The sequence below is a fragment of the Panulirus ornatus genome, chromosome 30 (assembly GCF_036320965.1).
Source record: "Panulirus ornatus isolate Po-2019 chromosome 30, ASM3632096v1, whole genome shotgun sequence".
Classification (NCBI taxonomy): domain Eukaryota; kingdom Metazoa; phylum Arthropoda; class Malacostraca; order Decapoda; family Palinuridae; genus Panulirus; species Panulirus ornatus.
The window spans coordinates 20,068,555-20,091,292 of NC_092253.1; the positions used below are offsets into that span (position 1 = coordinate 20,068,555).

The 22,738-nt window shown below is 42.0% G+C and overlaps 2 protein-coding genes across 9 annotated transcripts in view; both read left to right on the forward strand.

The window, feature by feature from the left end:
• The window catches only part of LOC139758447 (uncharacterized), a 38,034-nt gene extending 33,961 nt beyond the window's left edge, over nt 1-4,073 (forward strand). Inside the window, exon 5 of the mRNA XM_071679879.1 lies at nt 1,799-4,073. Coding sequence (XP_071535980.1) covers nt 1,799-3,423 — 1,625 coding nt within the window. The 3' untranslated portion in view covers nt 3,424-4,073. The remainder of the gene's footprint in view (nt 1-1,798) is intronic.
• Nucleotides 4,074-18,145: 14,072 nt separating this feature from the next.
• LOC139758448 (uncharacterized) overlaps nt 18,146-22,738 on the forward strand; it is a 28,866-nt gene continuing 24,273 nt past the window's right edge. For 2 of the 8 annotated variants that reach the window (XR_011714831.1, XR_011714832.1), the window contains exon 1: nt 19,363-19,548. The gene's annotated coding sequence lies outside the window, so the exon portion shown is untranslated. Of the gene's footprint in view, nt 18,168-19,362; nt 19,688-22,738 lie in introns of those variants that run through there. The other 6 variants (XR_011714825.1, XR_011714826.1, XR_011714829.1 and 3 more) reach the window with 5 other exon arrangements.

Sequence of the window (22,738 nt, forward strand, 5' to 3'; positions counted from 1 at the left end):
TCTATTCCTTGCCCTCCTTTCACCCTCCTGCATATTCAGGCCCCGATCACACAAAATCTTTTTCACTGCATCTTTCCACTTCCAATTTGGTCTCCCACTTCTCCTCGTTCCCTCCACCTTCGACACATATATCCTCTTGGTCAATCTTTCCTCACTCATTCTCTCCATGTGCCCAAACCATCTCAAAACACTCTCTTCTGCTCTCTCAACCACGCTCTATTTATTTCCACACATCTCTCTTACCCTTGCGTTACTTACTCGATCAAACCACCTCACACAACACATTGTCCTCAAACATCTCATTTCCAGCACATCCATCCTCCTGCGCACAACTCTATCCATAGCCCACGCCTCGCAACCATACAACATTGTTGGAACCACTATTCCTTCAAACATACCCATTTTTGCTTTCCGAGATAATGTTCTCGACTTCCACACATTCTTCAAGGCTCCCAGGGTTTTCGCCCCCTCCCCCACCCTGTGATCCACTTCCGCTTCCATGGTTCCATCCGCTGCCAGATCCACTCCCAGATATCTAAAACACTTTACTTCCTCCAGTTTTTCTCCATTCAAACTTACCTCCCAATTGACTTGACCCTCAACCCTACTGTACCTAATAACCTTGCTCTTATTCACATTTACTCTTAACTTTCTTCTTTCACACACTTTACCAAACTCAGTCACCAGCTTCTGCAGTTTCTCACATGAATCAGCCACCAGCGCTGTATCATCAGCGAACAACAACTGACTCACTTCCCAAGCTCTCTCATCCCGAACAGACCTCATACTTGCCCCTCTTTCCAAAACTCTTGCATTCACCTCCCTAACAACCCCATCCATAAACAAATTAAACAACCATGGAGACATCACACACCCCTGCCGCAAACCTACATTCACTGAGAACCAATCACTTTCCTCTCTTCCTACACGTACACATGCCTTACATCCTCGATAAAAACTTTTCACTATATATATATATATATATATATATATATATATATATATATATTTATATATATATATATATATATATATATATATATATATATATATATATATATATATATATATATATATATATATATATATATATATATATATATATATATGGAACCATGGAAGCGGAAATGAGTCACAGGGTGGGGGAGGGGGCGAAGGTTCTGGGAGCGTTGAAGAATGTGTGAAAGGCGAGAACATTATCTCGGAAAGCTAAAATGGGTATGTTTGAAGGAATAGTAGTTCCAACAATGTTATATGGTTGCGAGGCGTGGGCTATAGGTAGGTTTGTTCGGAGGAGGGTGGATGTGTTGGAAATGAGATGTTTGATGGCAATATGTAGTGTGAGGTGGTTTGATCGAGTAAGTAATGAAATGGTAAGAGAGATGTGTGGTAATAAAGAGAGTGTGTTTGAAAGAGCAGAAAAGGGTGTTTTGAAATGGTTTGGTCACATGGAGAGAATGAGTGAGGAAAGTTTGACCAAGAGGATATATGTGTCAGAAGTGGAGGGAACGAGGAGAAGTGGGAGACCAAATTAGAGGTAGAAGGATGCAGTGGAAAAGATTTTGAGCGATCGGGGCCTGGGGGAGGGGGTGCCATTTTATGTGTGGCAGGGTGACGATGGGAATGGATAAAGGCAGCAAATATGAATCATGTACATGTGTATGAATGTATATACTATATCAGGGTATATTCTATGGCAGTGTATATTCTATGGCAGTGTATATTCTATAGCAGTCTTGTGGTTATATTACAAGTATTGTTGCTCAGTAAACTGACATATGTCTTGTGTTTCCATCAGGCACCAGAGCCGTTGTGGACGTCAAGTGGGCCGTGGTACTGGGGGCTCTGGTGGCCGAGCTCGCACCTCCAGGTTACACCTCGAACTTGCTCTATTCAGACAGGTTAGAGGACATGGGACCCGCGCCCTCTGTGCCCACCAGGACTAGACACGTGTGTCCTGAGGCTTATTTTGGTAATATGTACGACCGTGCCTTTGGTCAGCACGGCATGGAGACGGAGAGGTGTACGTATGTGCCGGCATTCAGTAGCGTTCTCACCGTTATACTTCCAGCACAGTCCTGGCCTCCAGAGACCATTAACTTCGTCGTTACACAGATGAGAGAGATCTATGACATCCCCATTATTGTTATCCTTCCTAAAACAGTTACTATTGATGACAGACACAAAAATGTCAAGATTGTGAGAAAGGCCGAAGAGACTCTCACTGACGCACAGTGTCTGAACGAGGCCATAGAGGCGGTTGAGACCCCCTATGTGTTTATCGGGTGGTCGCTGGCCCACTTCAGCAACCAGTCATCACTGGAGCGGCTGGTGAGGGTGATGGATGAGGTGCCCTACGTGGAGGTGGTGGGAGGTGCCGCCAGGGACCTCCAGGGCCACTGGACTCACGGGTGTCTGCAACAACGCATGGCCGACTACCAAGCCACCTACACCATGGGCTACTATCACTCCAAGTACGAGTGTATGTACTGTGATGATCTATTGACGCCTTTTGCTGCCACTGCCAAGATGCTTATCAAGATACCATTCACCGCGAGCCTCAGCGGCCCAGCTGTGTATCGCGACTGGTTCGCTAAATTACGTCGTGCTGGCCAGTTAGCCATGGTGTGTCCTGACGTCATGTTCTTCGTCGGTAACCACGTACAGATGACACGGGACCAGTGGAAGCTGGTGGCCAGCCACTGGAGTCTCGAGATTATCCACTCTTACAGTGGAGAATCATACAACTTTTCCTGCGAATCTGTCGGCATATCATGTAAGAATCCCCTGAAGATAATAGGTTACTTCCTTCTACCACCATGCTGCAGAGCCATCATGGAGAAGGAGCTCCAATACCTCATGGATTACGGGGAGCAACATAAGATCGAATATGAACTTCAGTCAGGCTCGGCCCTCAGTGCTGTGAAGATGGGGAGATATGCACCCTGGGATTTTGACCATGATATGCAGTTCCCACGTCATGAGTACAAGGCATGGCTGTCTATGAGGAAACCTTATCTTAAAAGTAAGAAATGTACTCTGAGCATATCCAAGAAAGGTATATATTTTACAGCCCACTGTCCATATTTCTTTCTGGAATTTTACAGTCACGCCAACTTCACAAGCCGACAGTTTCTTCCAGCTGAATACAGAGAAATTCCAACCAGCATCATGTATGCCGGGCGATGGACGGTGGTCATGTCAAACCCGGGGTTGTTCACACGGAACAAATTGGGAATAGACGACCTGAAGCATGCCGCACACTGGAGAACCCTTAATGTTACCAAAGTCGGGAAGAAGAAGGGTGGCTACGAGAGCCCTGGGAAGTGGACGCCTTGTATCACACCTGAGCACCATTCCTGCCAGGACCGTTATCCTGGTGATGGCAACTTACCCTTCATACGGCCTTTCCTCCACCCATAGGCTGACCATTACTGCTATAGCAACCTGACCTTCCTCTACTACAGACTGAAAACTTTCTCCTGATGGCGACTTGCCTCTCCTCCACCTGTGGACTGGTGACTAACACCTGGTGATGGCAACCTGCCATTCCTCTCTCCGGTGATTAGATCATTCCCAGTTGGGGAGACGGAGGCTGGCGACCGCAAGCAAAAGAGCAATGACGCTCTCGTTTCTCATCGCCTCGATCGTCATCATTTACTGGTAAAACAGTCTTGACATCCTTCGACATCTTTACCTGTCAGTCAACAGAATTGGTAGAGGACGAAACAAACATTCCTGCCGTAAGAGTCGAGATATTAAGAGAAATATAAAGAGAAAAAACGAATGAATAGGGAAAACAAAGAAAGGTTGTTAACAACGTCATGTTAAAATTTATCTGTGATATTCAAATGTGAAATATATTGCACCTGGAGTTCATGCGTGTTCACCAATATCTACGTCATTCGTAAGTGCAAGAAATGATTAATTTTCTGTATTGTTCTTTATATTGTGTATATCATATGTACTTGATTGAAGATGATCAATATACGCGTGCACTGCAGTAGTATTTATTCCACTTATATACGAATTTTTCAAATAAAGTTCCATTTATGGAAAGAAACCATAATAGATTTTGCCGTTCTATTATACCTCATCTCGTTATTTTCACATAAATTTTCTAAATCTATGTACCTCATTCATAGCTGTGAACACTGCCAGTTATCCAGTTTATCCATACACCACTGTACAAATGATGACTCACTCATTCATGCGCCACTTGGGGTCAGCCGCTTCCTCTCTCCCATGTAGGTTTGGTTCCTGGTGGCGGCAGTCACTCCATACTTATTTCCTTCGTTAGCGAGGTAACGCCAGGAATAGACAAGATCACATCCACTTTCATCTATTCTAAAGGTTTGTGCAATGCACCGAAACCACAGCCCCCTATCCACAACCAGACCCCACAGACCTCTCCATTGTTTCCCCCAGCCACTTCAAATGCTCTGGTTTAATCCAATGACAGTACGTCGCCCCATGTATACTACATAATTCCAATATACTCTATCCCGTGCACGCCTTTCACCCTCTGCATATTCATGCTCCGATTTCAAAAATGTTTTTCTCTCCATCATTTCATCTCCAGTTTGGTCTCCCCTTTCTCATTTGCCCCTCCAGTTCTGACACATATTGTCCTCAGACATTTCATTTTCTATACATCCTCATTCATAACCCATGCCTCACACCCACACAACATCGTGGGAACTACGAGACCTTCAAAAATAAACATTTTCGCCTTCCGTTAACGACCTCTCTTTCCACACATTCCTCACTGAACCAAGAACCTTCACCACCTAACCCATCCTATAACTCACCACCACTTTCATGTTTCCAATCGATGCCATGTCCACTCCCAGGTATTTATTTCGCCATTCAAACTCACGCCCCAACTGAGCTGTCCCTCTGCCCTTCTTAAATATACTTGCCTTTATTCATATTTGCTCTCAACTTCCTCCGTTGACACAATCTCCCAAACTCAGTTACCGACTTTTGTACTTTCTTATTCGAATCTGCCACCAGTGCTATACTATCAGCAAACAAAACCGACATACTTTCCAGGCCCCACTTTGCCCCGTATACACTGCATACTCGCCCCTTCCTCGAAGGCCCTTGCATTCAACTCCTCCACCAACCCATTCATAAACAAATCAAACAGCCAAGGTTACATCACACACCCTGTCGCGGACCAACTTTCACATGAAACCACTAACTCTCCGTTTTTCCTACTCATGTACACGCCTTACGCTCTTGCTAAAAACTTATCACCGTTTCTAGTAGCTTTACTCACACACCATATATTCGTAACAGTTTCCACAAAGGATCCCTATCAACCCTATCATATTGTTTCTACAGATCCGTAAATGCAACTAGTAAATCCCTCTGTTTCTTTAAGTGCTTCTCACACATATTCTTCAAACCATACACCTAATTCATACATACTCTATTACTCCTGAAACCACATCTTTCCTTCCCAATCTGATGTTTTGGAAGTGGATGTATGCGAAATAAAACAGTCATGGAATTCGATCCAGTGAAGATAGAAGAGGTGGTGAAAACCTTGAACAAGGTAATGTGCGGCAAAGCCGATGGAGTGGATAGGATTGCACTTAATTTCTTAAGATAGAAATTGATTTTCTTGTTAACTAATTAGTTATGATTTTCAGTGTATGCATGGCTCATAGTGAGGTGCCTGAGGATTGTAGGAATGCATGTATAGTGCCACTGTATAGGAACAATGTTCAATTTGCAGAATTTTGTTGAGTGTGACTGGAAAGTTATATGGTAGCGTGATGATTGAGATGGTGACACCATGCAAAGAGCTTCGGGTTTGTTTGCTTGTGTGTGTGTGGGGGGGGGGGGGTAATGGCATTAGGAATGGTAAAGGACGTATATATCTGGTGTTTACTTTGAAAAATACGTGCGAGAAATGCAGAAGGACTTGTATGTGGCATTTATAGACCTGGAGAAAGCGTATGATACGGCTGATACAGATGCTCTGCTGGAAAGTGTTGCGAATAAATGGTATGAGAGGAAAGCCGTTTGAAGCACCGAGGAGTTTTTATCAAATGAGTTATGAGTGTGTGCGAATAGAAAGAGATGTGGTGAGTGTTTCCATGTGAGGGTAGGCATGCGACAGGGGCTTGTAATGTCACCATGGCTGTTTGCTTTGTCATTGGATTGGATGGTGAGGGAGATAAATGCAAGTGTCTTGGAGAGAAGAGCAGGTATATAGCCTCTTGGGAGTGGGAGTGCCTGAGAGGGTGAGTCAGTTGTTTTCCGATGACACGGCATTGGTGGCAGATTAAGAAGATACAGAAGCTGGTGTGTGTCTTAGTTTGGGAGAGTGTGTGAAAGTGTAAATTGAGGGTAAACGCGAAAAATGCAGTATTTGGATCGATAGTGAAGAGAGACAGGTTATTTGGAGCATGGGTTTAATTGGACAGACCTTGGAGGAAATTGTTGGTGAAGCGGAGCAAGTGTAACTGCGCTTGATCGAATAGAAAATGCTGGTAAGTGTGGTATACCGTAAGAGATGTATGTATTGGAGAGTTGAAGAAGGTGTATTGAAATGGTTTGGACATATGGAGAAAATGAGTGAAAAAAGGATAAGAGGGCATAAATGTCAGATGTAGGAGGGACAAGGAAAAGGATGAAACCTAGATGGTATATATATGGAGTGAAAGATGCTCTGAAGTTTCGGGGCCTGAAGATGCAGCAGGGAGTGAGGCTTGCAAGTGACAGAGCGAAATGGAGCGATGTAGCACATAGGGGACGAGGTTCTCTCATTGGGTTTAGCCAAAACATACGAAGCGGTTGGGAAAAGACATTGAAAGGTATGTGGGGCTTGGTTGTGGATAGGCTGTAGTTTCGGAACATGATACGGATATGATAGAGCGAATGAAGTCATTTCTTCGTCTGTTTCTGGCGTTCGTTACCTAACTCAGGAAGTAGAGTATATATATATATATATATATATATATATATATATATATATATATATATATATATATATATATATATATACGTGTTAATTGACAGGCGTGCGAAAGAGAGACTTTTGGATGTTAATGTGCTAAGAGGTGCAACTGGAGGGATGTCTGATCATTATCTTGTGGAGGCTAAGGTGAAGATTTGTATGGGTTTTTAGAAAAGAAGAGTGAATGTTGGGGTGAAGAGGGTGGTGAGAGTAAGTGAGCTTTGGAAGGAGACCTGTGTGAGGAAGTACCAGGAGAGACTGAGTACAGAATGGAAAAAGGTGAGAACAATGGAAGTAAGGGGAGTGGGGGAGGAATGGGATATATTTAGGGAATCAGTGATGGATTGCGCAAAAGATGCTTGTGGCATGAGAAGAGTGGGAGGTGGGTTGATTAGAAAGGGTAGTGAGTGGTGGGATGAAGAAGTAAGAGTATTAGTGAAAGAGAAGAGAGAGGCATTTGGACGATTTTTGCAGGGAAAAAATGCATTTGAGTGGGAGATGTATAAAAGAAAGAGACAGGAGGTCAAGAGAAAGGTGCAAGAGGTGAAAAAAAGGGCAAATGAGAGTTGGGGTGAGAGAGTATCATTAAATTTTAGGGAGAATAAAAAGATGTTCTGGAAGGAGGTAAATAAAGTGCGTAAGACAAGGGAGCAAATGGGAACTTCAGTGAAGGGCGCAAATGGGGAGGTGATAACAAGTAGTGGTGATGTGAGAAGGAGATGGAGTGAGTATTTTGAAGGTTTGTTGAATGTGTTTGATGATAGAGTGGCAGATATAGGGTGTTTTGGTCGAGGTGGTGTGCAAAGTGAGAGGGTTAGGGAAAATGATTTGGTAAACAGAGAAGAGGTAGTGAAAGCTTTGCGGAAGATGAAAGCCGGCAAGGCAGCAGGTTTGGATGGTATTGCAGTTGAATTTATTAAAAAAGGGGGTGACTGTATTGTTGACTGGTTGGTAAGGTTATTTAATGTATGTATGACTCATGGTGAGGTGCCTGAGGATTGGCGGAATGCGTGCATAGTGCCATTGTACAAAGACAAAGGGGATAAGAGTGAGTGCTCAAATTACAGAGGTATAAGTTTGTTGAGTATTCCTGGTAAATTATATGGGAGGGTATTGATTGAGAGGGTGAAGGCATGTACAGAGCATCAGATTGGGGAAGAGCAGTGTGGTTTCAGAAGTGGTAGAGGATGTGTGGATCAGGTGTTTGCTTTGAAGAATGTATGTGAGAAATACTTAGAAAAGCAAATGGATTTGTATGTAGCATTTATGGATCTGGAGAAGGCATATGATAGAGTTGATAGAGATGCTCTGTGGAAGGTATTAAGAATATATGGTGTGGGAGGAAAGTTGTTAGAAGCAGTGAAAAGTTTTTATCGAGGATGTAAGGCATGTGTACGTGTAGGAAGAGAGGAAAGTGATTGGTTCTCAGTGAATGTAGGTTTGCGGCAGGGGTGTGTGATGTCTCCATGGTTGTTTAATTTGTTTATGGATGGGGTTGTTAGGGAGGTAAATGCAAGAGTTTTGGAAAGAGGGGCAAGTATGAAGTCTGTTGGGGATGAGAGAGCTTGGGAAGTGAGTCAGTTGTTGTTCGCTGATGATACAGCGCTGGTGGCTGATTCATGTGAGAAACTGCAGAAGCTGGTGACTGAGTTTGGTAAAGTGTGTGGAAGAAGAAAGTTAAGAGTAAATGTGAATAAGAGCAAGGTTATTAGGTACAGTAGGGTTGAGGGTCAAGTCAATTGGGAGGTGAGTTTGAATGGAGAAAAACTGGAGGAAGTGAAGTGTTTTAGATATCTGGGAGTGGATCAGGCAGCGGATGGAACCATGGAAGCGGAAGTGGATCATAGGGTGGGGGAGGAGGCGAAAATTCTGGGGGCCTTGAAGAATGTGTGGAAGTCGAGAACATTATCTCGGAAAGCAAAAATGGGTATGTTTGAAGGAATAGTGGTTCCAACAATGTTGTATGGTTGCGAGGCGTGGGCTATGGATAGAGTTGTGCGCAGGAGGATGGATGTGCTGGAAATGAGATGTTTGAGGACAATGTGTGGTGTGAGGTGGTTTGATCGGGTGAGTAACGTAAGGGTAAGAGAGATGTGTGGAAATAAAAAGAGCGTGGTTGAGAGAGCAGAAGAGGGTGTTTTGAAGTGGTTTGGGCACATGGAGAGAATGAGTGAGGAAAGATTGACCAAGAGGATATATGTGTCGGAGGTAGAGGGAGCAAAGGAGAAGAGGGAGACCAAATTGGAGGTGGAAAGATGGAGTGAAAAAGATTTTGTGTGATCGGGGCCTGAACATGCAGGAGGGTGAAAGGAGGGCAAGGAATAGAGTGAATTGGAGCGATGTGGTATACCGAGGTTGACGTGCTGTCAGTGGATTGAATCAAGGCATGTGAAGCGTCTGGGGTAAACCATGGAAAGCTGTGTAGGTAGGTATATTTGCGTGTGTGGACGTATGCATATACATGTGTATGGGGGGGGGGGGGTGGGGCCATTTCTTTCGTCTGTTTCCTTGCGCTACCTCGCAAACGCGGGAGACAGCGACAAAGTATAATAAAAAAAAAATAAATTTATATATATATATATATATATATATATAAATATATATATATATATATATATATATATATATATATATATATATATATATATATATATATATATATATATATATATATATATATATATATATATATCTTTTCTTTCATACTATTCGCCATTTCCCGCGATAGCGAGGTAGCGTTAAGAACAGAGGACTGTGCCTTTGAGGGAATATCCTCACCTGGCCCCCTTCTCTGTTCCTTCTTTTGAAAAAATTAAGAAAAAAAAAAAGAGAGGGGAGGATTTCCAGCCCCCCGCTCCCTTCCCTTTTAGTCGCCTTCTACGACACGCAGGGAATACGTGGGAAGTATTCTTTCTTCCCTATCCCCAGGGATATATATCCCTGGGGATAGGGGAGAAAGAATACTTCCCACGTATTCCCTGCGTGTCGTAGAAGGCGACTAAAAGGGAAGGGAGCGGGGGGCTGGAAATCCTCCCCTCTCATCTTTTTTTTTTTTTTTTTTTTCCAAAAGAAGGAACAGAGAAGGGGGCCAGGTGAGGATATTTCCTCAAAGGCCCAGTCCTCTGTTCTTAACGCTACCTCGCTGATGCGGGAAATGGCGAATAGTACGAAAGAAAAGAAAGAAAGATATATATATATATATATATATATATATATATTTTTTTTTTTTTTTTTTTTTCTTTTTATACTTTGTCGCTGTCTCCCGCGTTTGCGAGGTAGCGCAAGGAAACAGACGAAAGAAATGGCCCAACCCCCCCCCCCCATACACATGTACATACACACGTCCACACACGCAAATATACATACCTACACAGCTTTCCATGGTTTACCCCAGACGCTTCACATGCCTTGCTTCAATCCACTGACAGCATGTCAACCCCTGTATACCACATGACTCCAATTCACTCTATTTCTTGCCCTCCTTTCACCCTCCTGCATGTTCAGGCCCCGATCACACAAAATCTTTTTCACTCCATCTTTCCACCTCCAATTTGGTCTCCCTCTTCTCCTCGTTCCCTCCACCTCCGACACATATATCCTCTTGGTCAATCTCTCCTCACTCATTCTCTCCATGTGCCCAAACCATTTCAAAACACCCTCTTCTGCTCTCTCAACCACGCTCTTTTTATTTCCACACATCTCTCTTACCCTTACGTTACTTACTCGATCAAACCACCTCACACCACACATTGTCCTCAAACATCTCATTTCCAGCACATCCATCCTCCTGCGCACATCTCTATCCATAGCCCACGCCTCGCAACCATACAACATTGTTGGAACCACTATTCCCTCAAACATACCCATTTTTGCTTTCCGAGATAGTGTTCTCGACTTCCACACATTTTTCAAGGCTCCCAAAATTTTCGCCCCCTCCCCCACCCTATGATCCACTTCCGCTTCCATGGTTCCATCCGCTGACAGATCCACTCCCAGATATCTAAAACACTTCACTTCCTCCAGTTTTTCTCCATTCAAACTCACCTCCCAATTGACTTGACCCTCACCCCTACTGTACCTAATAACCTTGCTCTTATTCACATTTACTCTCAACTTTCTTCTTCCACACACTTTACCAAACTCAGTCACCAAAAAAAAAAAAAAAAAAAAAAAAAAAAAAAAAATATATATATATATATATATATATATATATATATATATATATATATATATATATATATATATATATATATATATGTATATGTATGTATATTTGCGTGTGTGGACGTATGTATATACATGTGTATGGGGGTGGGTTGGGCCATTTCTTTCGTCTGTTTCCTTGCGCTACCTCGCGACAAAAAAAAAAAAAAAAAAAAAAAAAAAAAAAAATATATATATATATATATATATATATATATATATATATATATATATATATATATATATATATATATTTTTTTTTTTTTTTTTTTCTTTTTTTTTTTCTTTGTCGCGAGGTAGCGCAAGGAAACAGACGAAAGAAATGGCCCAACCCACCCCCATACACATGTATATACATACGTCCACACACGCAAATATACATACATATACATATATATATATATATATATATATATATATATATATATATATATATATATATATATATATATATATATATATTTTTTTTTTTTCTTTTTTTTTTACTTTGTCGCTGTCTCCCGCGTTTGCGAGGTAGCGCAAGGAAACAGACGAAAGAAATGGCCCAACCCCCCCCATACACATGTATATACATACGTCCACACACGCAAAATACATACCTACACAGCTTTCCATGGTTTACCCCAGACGCTTCACATGCCTTGATTCAATCCTCTGACAGCACGTCAACCTCGGTATACCACATCGCTCCAATTCACTCTATTCCTTGCCCTCCTTTCACCCTCCTGCATGTTCAGGCCCCGATCACACAAAATCTTTTTCACTCCATCTTTCCACCTCCAATTTGGTCTCCCTCTTCTCCTTTGCTCCCTCCACCTCCGACACATATATCCTCTTGGTCAATCTTTCCTCACTCATCCTCTCCATGTGCCCAAACCACTTCAAAACACCCTCTTCTGCTCTCTCAACCACGCTCTTTTTATTTCCACACATCTCTCTTACCCTTACGTTACTTACTCGATCAAACCACCTCACACCACACATTGTCCTCAAACATCTCATTTCCAGCACATCCATCCTCCTGCGCACAACTCTATCCATAGCCCACGCCTCGCAACCATATAACATTGTTGGAACCACTATTCCTTCAAACATACCCATTTTTGCTTTCCGAGATAATGTTCTCGACTTCCACACATTCTTCAAGGCCCCCAGAATTTTCGCCCCCTCCCCCACCCTATGATCCACTTCCGCTTCCATGCTTCCATCCGCTGCCAGATCCACTCCCAGATATCTAAAACACTTCACTTCCTCCAGTTTTTCTCCATTCAAACTCACCTCCCAATTGACTTGACCCTCAACCCTACTGTACCTAATAACCTTGCTCTTATTCACATTTACTCTTAACTTTCTTCTTCCACACACTTTACCAAACTCAGTCACCAGCTTCTGCAGTTTCTCACACGAATCAGCCACCAGCGCTGTATCATCAGCGAACAACAACTGACTCACTTCCCAAGCTCTCTCATCCCCAACAGACTTCATACTTGCCTCTCTTTCCAAAACTTGCATTTACCTCCCTAACAACCCCATCCATAAACAAATTAAACAACCATGGAGACATCACACACCCCTGCCGCAAACCTACATTCACTAGGAACCAATCACTTTCCTCTCTTCCTACACGTACACATGCCTTACATCCTCGATAAAAACTTTTCACTGTTTCTAACAACTTTCCTCCCACACCATATATTCTTAATACCTTCCACAGAGCATCTCTATCAACTCTATCATATGCCTTCTCCAGATCCATAAATGCTACATACAAATCCATTTGCTTTTCTAAGTATTTCTCACATACATTCTTCAAAGCAAACACCTGATCCACACATCCTCTACCACTTCTGAAACCACACTGCTCTTCCCCAATCTGATGCTCTGTACATGCCTTCACCCTCTCAATCAATACCCTCCCATATAATTTACCAGGAATACTCAACAAACTTATACCTCTGTAATTTGAGCACTCACTCTTATCCCCTTTGCCTTTGTACAATGGCACTATGCACGCATTCCGCCAATCCTCAGGCACCTCACCATGAGTCATACATACATTAAATAACCTTACCAACCAGTCAACAATACAGTCACCCCCTTTTTTAATAAATTCCACTGCAATACCATCCAAACCTGCTGCCTTGCCGGCTTTCATCATCCGCAAAGCTTTCACTACCTCTTCTCTGTTTACCAAATCATTTTCCCTAACCCTCTCACTTTGCACACCACCTCGACCAAAACACCCTATATCTGCCACTCTATCATCAAACACATTCAACAAACCTTCAAAATACTCACTCCATCTCCTTCTCACATCACCACTACTTGTTATCACCTCCCCATTTGCGCCCTTCACTGCAGTTCCCATTTGCTCCCTTGTCTTACGCACTTTATTTACCTCCTTCCAGAACATCTTTTTATTCTCCCTAAGATTTAATGATACTCTCTCACCCCAACTCTCATTTGCCCTTTTTTTCACCTCTTGCACCTTTCTCTTGACCTCCTGTCTCTTTCTTTTATACATCTCCCACTCAATTGCATTTTTTCCCTGCAAAAATCGTCCAAATGCCTCTCTCTTCTCTTTCACTAATACTCTTACTTCTTCATCCCACCACTCACTACCCTTTCTAATCAACCCACCTCCCACTCTTCTCATGCCACAAGCATCTTTTGCGCAATCCATCACTGATTCCCTAAATACATCCCATTCCTCCCCCACTCCCCTTGCTTCCATTGTTCTCACCTTTTTCCATTCTGTACTCAGTCTCTCCTGGTACTTCCTCACACAGGTCTCCTTCTCAAGCTCACTTACTCTCACCACCCTCTTCACCCCAACATTCACTCTTCTTTTCTGAAAACCCATACAAATCTTCACCTTAGCCTCCACAAGATAATGATCAGACATCCCTCCAGTTGCACCTCTCAGCACATTAACATCCAAAAGTCTCTCTTTCGCACGCCTGTCAATTAACACGTAATCCAATAACGCTCTCTGGCCATCTCTCCTACTTACATAAGTATACTTATGTATATCTCGCTTTTTAAACCAGGTATTCCCAATCATCAGTCCTTTTTCAGCACATAAATCTACAAGCTCTTCACCATTTCCATTTACAACACTGAACACCCCATGTATACCAATTATTCCCTCAACTGCCACATTACTCACCTTTGCATTCAAATCACCCATCACTATAACCCGGTCTCGTGCATCAAAACCACTAACACACTCATTCAGCTGCTCCCAAAACACTTGCCTCTCTTGATCTTTCTTCTCATATATATATATATATATATATATATATATATATATATATATATATATATATATATATATATATATATGGCAGCGGATGGAACCATGGATGCGGAAGTAAATCACAGGGTGGGGGAGGGGGCGAAAATCCTGGGAGCCTTGAAGAATGTGTGGAAGTCGAGAACATTATCTCGGAAAGCAAAAATGGGTATGTTTGAAGGAATAGTGGTTCCAACAATGTTGTATGGTTGCGAGGCGTGGGCTATGGATAGAGTTGTGCGCAGAAGGGTGGATGTGCTGGAAATGAGATGTTTGAGGACAATATGTGGTGTGAGGTGGTTTGATCGAGTAAGTAATGTAAGGGTAAGAGAGACGTGTGGAAATAAAAAGAGCGTGGTTGAGAGAGCAGAAGAGGGTGTTTTGAAATGGTTTGGGCACATAGAGAGAATGAGTGAGGAAAGATTTACCAAGAGGATATATGTGTCGAAGGTGGAGGGAACGAGGAGAAGTGGGAGACCAAATTGGAGGTGGAAAGATGGAGTGAAAAAGATTTTGAGTGATCGGGGCCTGAACATGCAGGAGGGTGAAAGGCGGGCAAGGAATAGAGTGAATTGGATCGATGTGTTATACCGGGGTCGATGTGCTGTCAATGGATTGAATCAGGGCATGTGAAGCGTCTGGGGTAAACCATGGAAAGCTCTGTGGGGCCCGGATGTGGAAAGGGAGCTGAGGTTTCGGGCATTATTGCATGACAGCTGGAGACTGAGTGTGAGCGAATGGGGTCTTTGTTGTCTTTTCCTGGCGCTGCCTCGCGCACATGAGGGGGGAGGGGGATGTTATTCCGTGTGTGGCGGGGTGGCGATGGGGGTGAGTAGGTGCAGACAGTGTGAATTGTGTGCATGTGTGTATATGGGTGTGTCTGTGTGTGTATATATGAGTGTACGTTGGGATGTGTGGGTGTGTATGTTTGCGTGTGTAGACGTGTGTGTGTGTGTGTGTGTGTGTGTGTGTGCATGTGTATGGAGGTGGGTTAGGCCATTTCTTTCGTCTGTTTCCTTGCGCTACCTCGCAGGCGCGGGAGACAGCGACAAAGCAAAATCACTCAATCAATCAATCAATCAATCAATCAATATATATATATATATATATATATATATATATATATATATATATCCCTGGGGATAGGGGAGAAAGAAAACTTCCCACGCATTCCCCGCGTGTCATAGAAGGCGACTAAAGGGGACGGGAGCGGGGGCTAGAAACCCTCCCCTCCCTGTATTTTAACTTTCTATAAGGGGAAATAGACAAAGAAGTCATGCGGGGAGTGCTCATCCTCCTCGAAGCCTCAGATTTAGGTGTCTAAATGTGTGTGGATGTAACCAAGATGAGAAAAAAGGAGACATAGGTAGTATGTTTGAGGAAAGGAACCTGCACGTTTTAAAGTCAGGGGTTGGTGAGAGGACCGGAACAAAGGAAGGAGTAGCACTACTCCTGATGCAGGAGTTATGGGAGTATGTGATAGAGTGTAAGAAATTAAACTCAAATTGATATGGGTAAAACTGAAAGTGGATAAAGAGAGATGGGTGATTATTGGTGCCTATGCATCTGGGCATGAGAAGAAAGACCATGAGAGGCAAGTGTTTTGGGAGCAGCTGAGCGAGTGTGTTAGAAGTTTTGATACACAAGACAGAGTTATAGTGATGGGTGGTTTGAATGCAAAGGTGAATAATGTGGCAGTTGAGGGTAAAATTGGTGTACATGAGGTGTTCAGTGTTGTAAATGGAAATGGTGAAGAGCCTGTAGATTTGTGTGCTGAAAAAGGACTGGCGATTGGGAATACCTGGTTTAAAAAGAGAGATATACGAAAGAATACATATGTAAGTAGGGGAGATGGCCAGAGAGCGTTACTGGATTACGTGTTAATTGATTGGCGTGTGAAAGAGAGACTTTTGGAACTTAATGTGCTGAGAGGGGCAACTTGGAGGGATGTCTGATCATTATCTTGTGGAGGCGAAGGTGAAGACATGTAGAGGTTTTCAGAAAAGAAGAATGTTGGGGAGAAGAGAGTGGTGAGAGTAAGTGAGCTTGGAAAGGAGACTTGTGTGAGGGAGTACCAGGAGAAATTGAGTGCACAATGGAAAAAGGTAAGAGCAAATGACGTAATGGGAGTGTGGGAGGAATGGGATGTATTTAGGGAAGCAGTGATGGCTTGCACAAAAGATGCCTGTGGCTTGAGAAAGGAGGGAGGTGGGCAGATTAGAAAGGGTTGTGAGTGGTAGAATGAAGAAGTAAGATTGTTAGTGAAAGAGAAGAGAGAGGTATTTGGACGATTTTTGCAGGGAAGTAGCGCAAAAGACTGGGAGATATATAAAAGAAAGAGGCAAGAGGTCAAGAGAAAGGTGCAAGAGGTGAAAAAGAGTACAAATGAGTGTTGAGGTGAGAGAATATCATTAAGTTTTAGGGAGACTAAAAAGCTGTTTTGGAAGGAGGTAAATAAAGTGCGTGAGACAACAGAACAAATGGGAACATCGGTGAAGGAGGCAGATGGGAAGGTAATAACAAGCAGTGGTGAAGTGAGAGGGAGATGGAGTGAATATTTTGAAGGTTTGTTGAATGTGTTTGATGATTGAGTGGCAGATATAGGGTGTTTAGGTCGATATGGTGTACGAAGTGAGAAGGTCAAGAAGAATGATTTGGTAAACAGAGAAGAGGTAGTGAAAGCTTTGCGGATGATGAAAACCGGCAAGGCAGCGGGTTTGGATGGTATTGCTGTGGAATTTAATGAAAAAGGGAGTGACTGTGTTGTTGACTGGTTGGCGAGGATATTCAATGTATGTATGACTCATGGTGAAGTGTCTGAGGATTGGCGGAATGCATGCATAGTGCCATTGTACAAAGGTAAAGGGGATAAAGGTGAGTGCTCAAATTACAGAGGTATAAGTTTGTTGAGTATTCCTGGGAAACTATATGGAAGGTTATTGATTGAGAGGTCAAGGCATGTACAGAGCATCAGATTGGGGAAGAGCAGTGTGGTTTCAGAAGTGGTAGAGGATGTGTGGATCAGGTGTTTGCTTTGAAGAATGTATGTGAGAAATACTTAGAAAACAGATGGATTTGTATGTAGCATTTATGGATCTGGAGAAGGCACATGATAGAGTTGATAGAGATGCTCTGTGGAAGGCATTACGAGTATATGGTGTGGGAGGTGAGTTGCTAGAAGCAGTGATTGGCTCCCAGTGAGTTTCGGTTTGCAGCAGGGGTGCGTGATGTCTCCATGATTGTTTAATTTGTTTATGGATGGGGTTGTTAGGGAGGTGAATGCAAGAGTTTTGGAGAGAGGGAAAAGTATGCACTCTGTTGTGGATGAGAGGGCTTGGGAAGTGAGTCAACTGTTGTTTGCTGATGATACAGGGCTGGTGGCGATTCGGGTGAGAAACTGCAAAAGTTGGTGATTGAGTTTGGTAAAACGTTTGAAAGAAGAAAGCTAAGAGTAAATGTGAATAAGAGCAAGGTTATTAGGTTCAGTAGGGTTGAGGGACAAGTAAACTGGGAGGTAAGTTTGAATGTAGAAAAACTGGAGGAAGTGAAGTATTTTAGATATCTGGGAGTGGATTTTGCAACGGATGGAACCATGGAAGCGGAAGTGAGTCACAAGGTGGGGAAGCGGGCGAAGGTTTCGGGAGCATTGAAGAATGTGTGGAAGGCGAGAACGTTATCTCGGAAAGCAAAAAATGGGTATGTCTGGAGGAATAGTGGTTCCAACAATGTTATACGGTTGCGAGGCATGGGCTATAGATAGAGTTGTGCAGTGGGTGGTTGTATTGGAAGTGAGATGTTTGAGGACAATATGTGGTGTGACGTAGTTTGATCGAGAAAGTAATGAAAGGGTAAGAGAGATGTGTGGTAATAGAAAGAGTGTGGTTGAGAGAGCAGAAGAGGGTGTATTGAAATGATTTGGTCACATGGAAAGAATGAGTGAGGAAAGATTGACAAAGAGGATATATGTGTCAGAGGTCGAGGGAACGGGAAGTGGGAAACCAAATTGGAGGTGGAAGGATGGAGTGAAAAAGATTTTGAGCGATCGGGGCCTCAAGATACAGGAGGGTGAAAGGTGTGCAAGGATAGAGTGAATTGGAACGAAGTGGTATACCGGGGTTAACTTGCTGTCAATGGATTGAACCAGGGCATGTGAAGCGTCTGGGGGTAAACCATGGAAAGTTTTGTGGGGCCTGGATGAGGAAAGGGAGCTGTGGTTTCGGTGCATTACACATAACAGCTAGAGATTGAGGTGAACGAAAGTGGCCTTTGTTGGCTTTTCCTTGCGCTACCTCGCGCAAATGAGGGAGGGCGTTGTTATTTCGTGTGTGGCGGGGTGGCGGCGAGAATGAATGAAGGCAGCATGTATGAATATGTACATGTGTATATATGTATATGTCTGTGTATGTATACATATGTATAAGTTGAAATGTATAGGTATGTGTATGTATATGTGGGCGTTATGTATATACGTGTATTTGGGTGGGTTGGACCATTCTTTCGTCAGTTCCTTGCGCTACCTCGCTAACGCGGGAGACAGCGAGAAAGTATAATCAAATATGAAATAAGATATATGTATATCTATTCTTGTTTTATATGAGCTGTTCTTTTGTTGGATGAAATACGTGAGTAAGAGCAGATTCCTTGTCCCGCGTTATTTTCCTTTTGTGCTTGAAAGTCTTGTTTCCATTGATACCTTAATCTCTTCACTCATGTTCTCACAAAATATCTGGTTTAAACTTGTCATCAGTGATTGACTGCTGGCTGTTTAAAGCATAGTATTTTATGTATTCCATATAGAATTGAATTAATGTAAGTGATACGTCAATGAAAGCAGTTAGCTGTTCCTTTAAAGATGTATTTCATTATTCGACTAGTTCTTCCATAATCCATATCACAGACGCATTTATATACCCTACGCAAGCCATATGGATTCCGGTGTTTGTCTGTGCCTTTCGGAGTTTAGGTATACTGGGTGAAAGCTGGTCTGTCAGCGGCTGCCAGCTGACTGAATCTGCCGTGCTAAGAATACTTCTGTGTGCTAATATTATAATTTATCGTCGGCTCCAGTGGAAGTCAGGTATGAAGCAGAGCTACTGGATTTTTTTTTGTAAGGTGAATAGTCTTCGTGTACTTCACGGGCATGGCGATATCGATTTAACGTATATTGATTTGTGGTCAATACAGGCTACTGTTATGTCAGCGGAATCGATTTAGAGGTAACTTTGATTTATATGCTAATTTGAAATTAGCTAATATATGGTAAGTTTTCGGAACTGGGGAGAGCTTCAAAGATGGGGAAACATTTGTGAAAACCATAAAAGAAAAACTGACGAAGTAAACGGATGTGGAAATGAGCAGATGATATCTAGCTGTCAGGCAACTCTTACAGGGTTTTTATTTTGCTCTCTCAGCACATCTTTTCAGTCACTAATACCAAGAAAATAATTCCGGTGGATGGTAGACAGTTGGTTCATCATGAGAGAACAATGTCCTATCCACAGCATTACTTCATAGAACTTTTGTTATGGTAGATTCTTGGGCTGGGATGAAACCCAGTAGGGTGAAAGTCTAATTTAGCACCGCATTGCTATTAGCTTTGCATATTAAGTATTTTTTGTTCTGGGCTGATATACTGTTTAGAGAAGACGAACAATTGTAGTGCATGAATTAGAGCTATATAGATTATTGAACGATATTAGATTTAGCAATAGTTTTGAGGGGTATGTACATAAGGGAAAATATGGGGTTTATTGATGGAAAATAAGGAATACATTTGCAAAAAATCAGAACCTCTTAACTTCTTATCATCATATGAAATTTATTGTGATTTATTATGATGATTGATATTTCAACTGAAATGTACCACTCATCCATGGTTGAGCATTGCACACAAGGCATGGTATACCATATGAGCAAACAGAGGACAAAAAGAGCAGCCATGGCATCCTCAGCAGGAGACCAGTTTTATATTGGTATATTTTTGATATGTATTTCAACCTCCAGATGAGGTTTTCATGATTTTGAGTATTCATGAGTGTTTTACTGACTTTTAATAGTTAATCCCTCTCTGACTGCATTAGCATTATAGAACAAATCACTCATTTTCCAAGCATAATAGCAGTGCATAGACTTTTACTCGTTCTTTTCTTGTTAATCTCCTGTCTTACATGCAACATGATATCAACCCAAGAAACCTAACATGCAGCAGTAGCCTAATATAACCAGACATTCTTTTAAGTGACTACAGCATGTGGAATGGAGCTTTCTGATACTGATGTTATTGCTGTGCCCCAGAATTAGAATTAGTTCTCATGCCAGTTGCCTGTCAGTTTGGGATACAATCCTGTACTTGTACCTATTTTTAATCAAAAAGGTCTGTGGAAGTGCATTTAGAAATTCTATTATAGTAGTTTCTTTGTAAGGCGTTAAAGATAATGAACATATTCAATAACACAGATCAGTTATAAGTGACAGTGCTTGTCATCATCTCTAGTGGTGAGATTCTTGTCCCCAAAACAGATGAGATTCTTGTCCCCAATACCAATTAGACTATTGCCAGAGCTTGGTAAGAATCACTCCCTAGGGAAAACTCTAATCATTGAGAGCAAGGACCACAGAGGATCCAGGTCCAGCAGAAGGAAATGTATGGATAAGAGTTTAAGAAGACTGTGAATAGACAAAGCTTTGTAAAGATTTTCCTGTCCAGTAGTGTTCTGAACTGTATCAGGTTATGAAAATGGATGTCTTCCTTATTGTCTTATCAGACTCTACATATGTCTATTCAGTGAGTACTTTGTAAAGCTGATTTTTCTTAAGACATAAGAATACTGTTTTTGTCTTTTTCACAGATGACATCATTGCTTTATATAGAAATACCAAATTATTAATGAATGCATAAATCATATGCATTTATGATGTCAAAGTCTAATTATATTTTGCAAATGTATCTCTTTACTTGATAGGAATAATTTTTCTTACTTTCTTTCACTCTTGTTTGCTTTTTTATGTGTTAGCTTAGTAGCAATAGTGCTTCCTGGGGGCTCTTACCTAATGTTCCAACTGACTACTACCTAGTGATCCAACCTGCTACTGCTACCTAATGCTCACACCTAAATTTTCCTGCCGGCTGCTTCTACGTAATGCTCCTGTCTAGTGTTCCTACACTATTTCTATCTGTTTCTCCTACCATTTTGCCAAGCAGGAAAATCTAGAATTATGAAGATAGAGTTGTATGAGTTAAGTGTTGTCAAGTGTTATGTATGACAAGGATAGATTTTATGTTTGTGGACAGAATGTGCAGTCCACATGCAGGTGAGGCAGAAAGAAAAGACAGCTACCTGGATCAGAGGATTGCAACTTGACAACCAGTTAATTGCTGGCTCTTCGTGCAGCCATCACTAACTCTCCTTATACCCAGGCTGATAGTACTGTTAATATACCTCCCTGTTTGGTGGCTGCCAACCAACTTCTACCTTGCTATGACTCTTAATATTGTATTGGTTTTGTTGTACGCACCTAGGCATCTTTTACAGTATTTAAGGTCATTCCTGATGATTATAATCACTCAGAAATCTTATTCTATACCTTTAAGTAGTAGTTTATCAAGCAATTTGTGTCTATGATTAATATTTTGACACCAGAGTGCTTTACATTTGGCTGCATTGAAACCCATTTGCCATGTCTCTGTTCATGCAACCAGTTTTCTAAATCCCTCTGGATCTTCAAGCGGTCTTCCTTTGAGTTGACTTTGTTTCCTAATTTAGTATTGTCAGGAAGTTTCAAGATTCTGCTGGTGAGTCATGTCTCTGGGTTGGTGATGATGTTGACAAATACAGGTCTGTGGATTGGGCCGTGTGGAACCCTACAAGATGTGTAGCTAGTTGGATGCTTCCTCATTTAAAGCCACCCTGTTTCCTTTTGGGGAGCCAGTTAACTGTCTATGTGCAGATGTGATCTGTGCTGTAAGATTTTATTTTACCTGGTAATCTTTTATGTGGTACTTTATTGAAGGCTTTACATATTGTGACTAGCAGAAGTTATTTTGGGAGTCCCAGTTATTTTATATGTAAATAAAGAATTGAATCAGATTCATTAAACTTGATCCTTTATTTTAGAAATCATGTTGAGAGTGAGTTATTAATCTACTTTCTTCTCAAAATTGAATTATTTTTTCTATGTTCATAACCCATTACTCAGGACCAAAGTAAGGCAAGTGGGACAGCATTTTGAAGCACATTCTATATTTCCTTTTTTGAAAATTTTTGTTT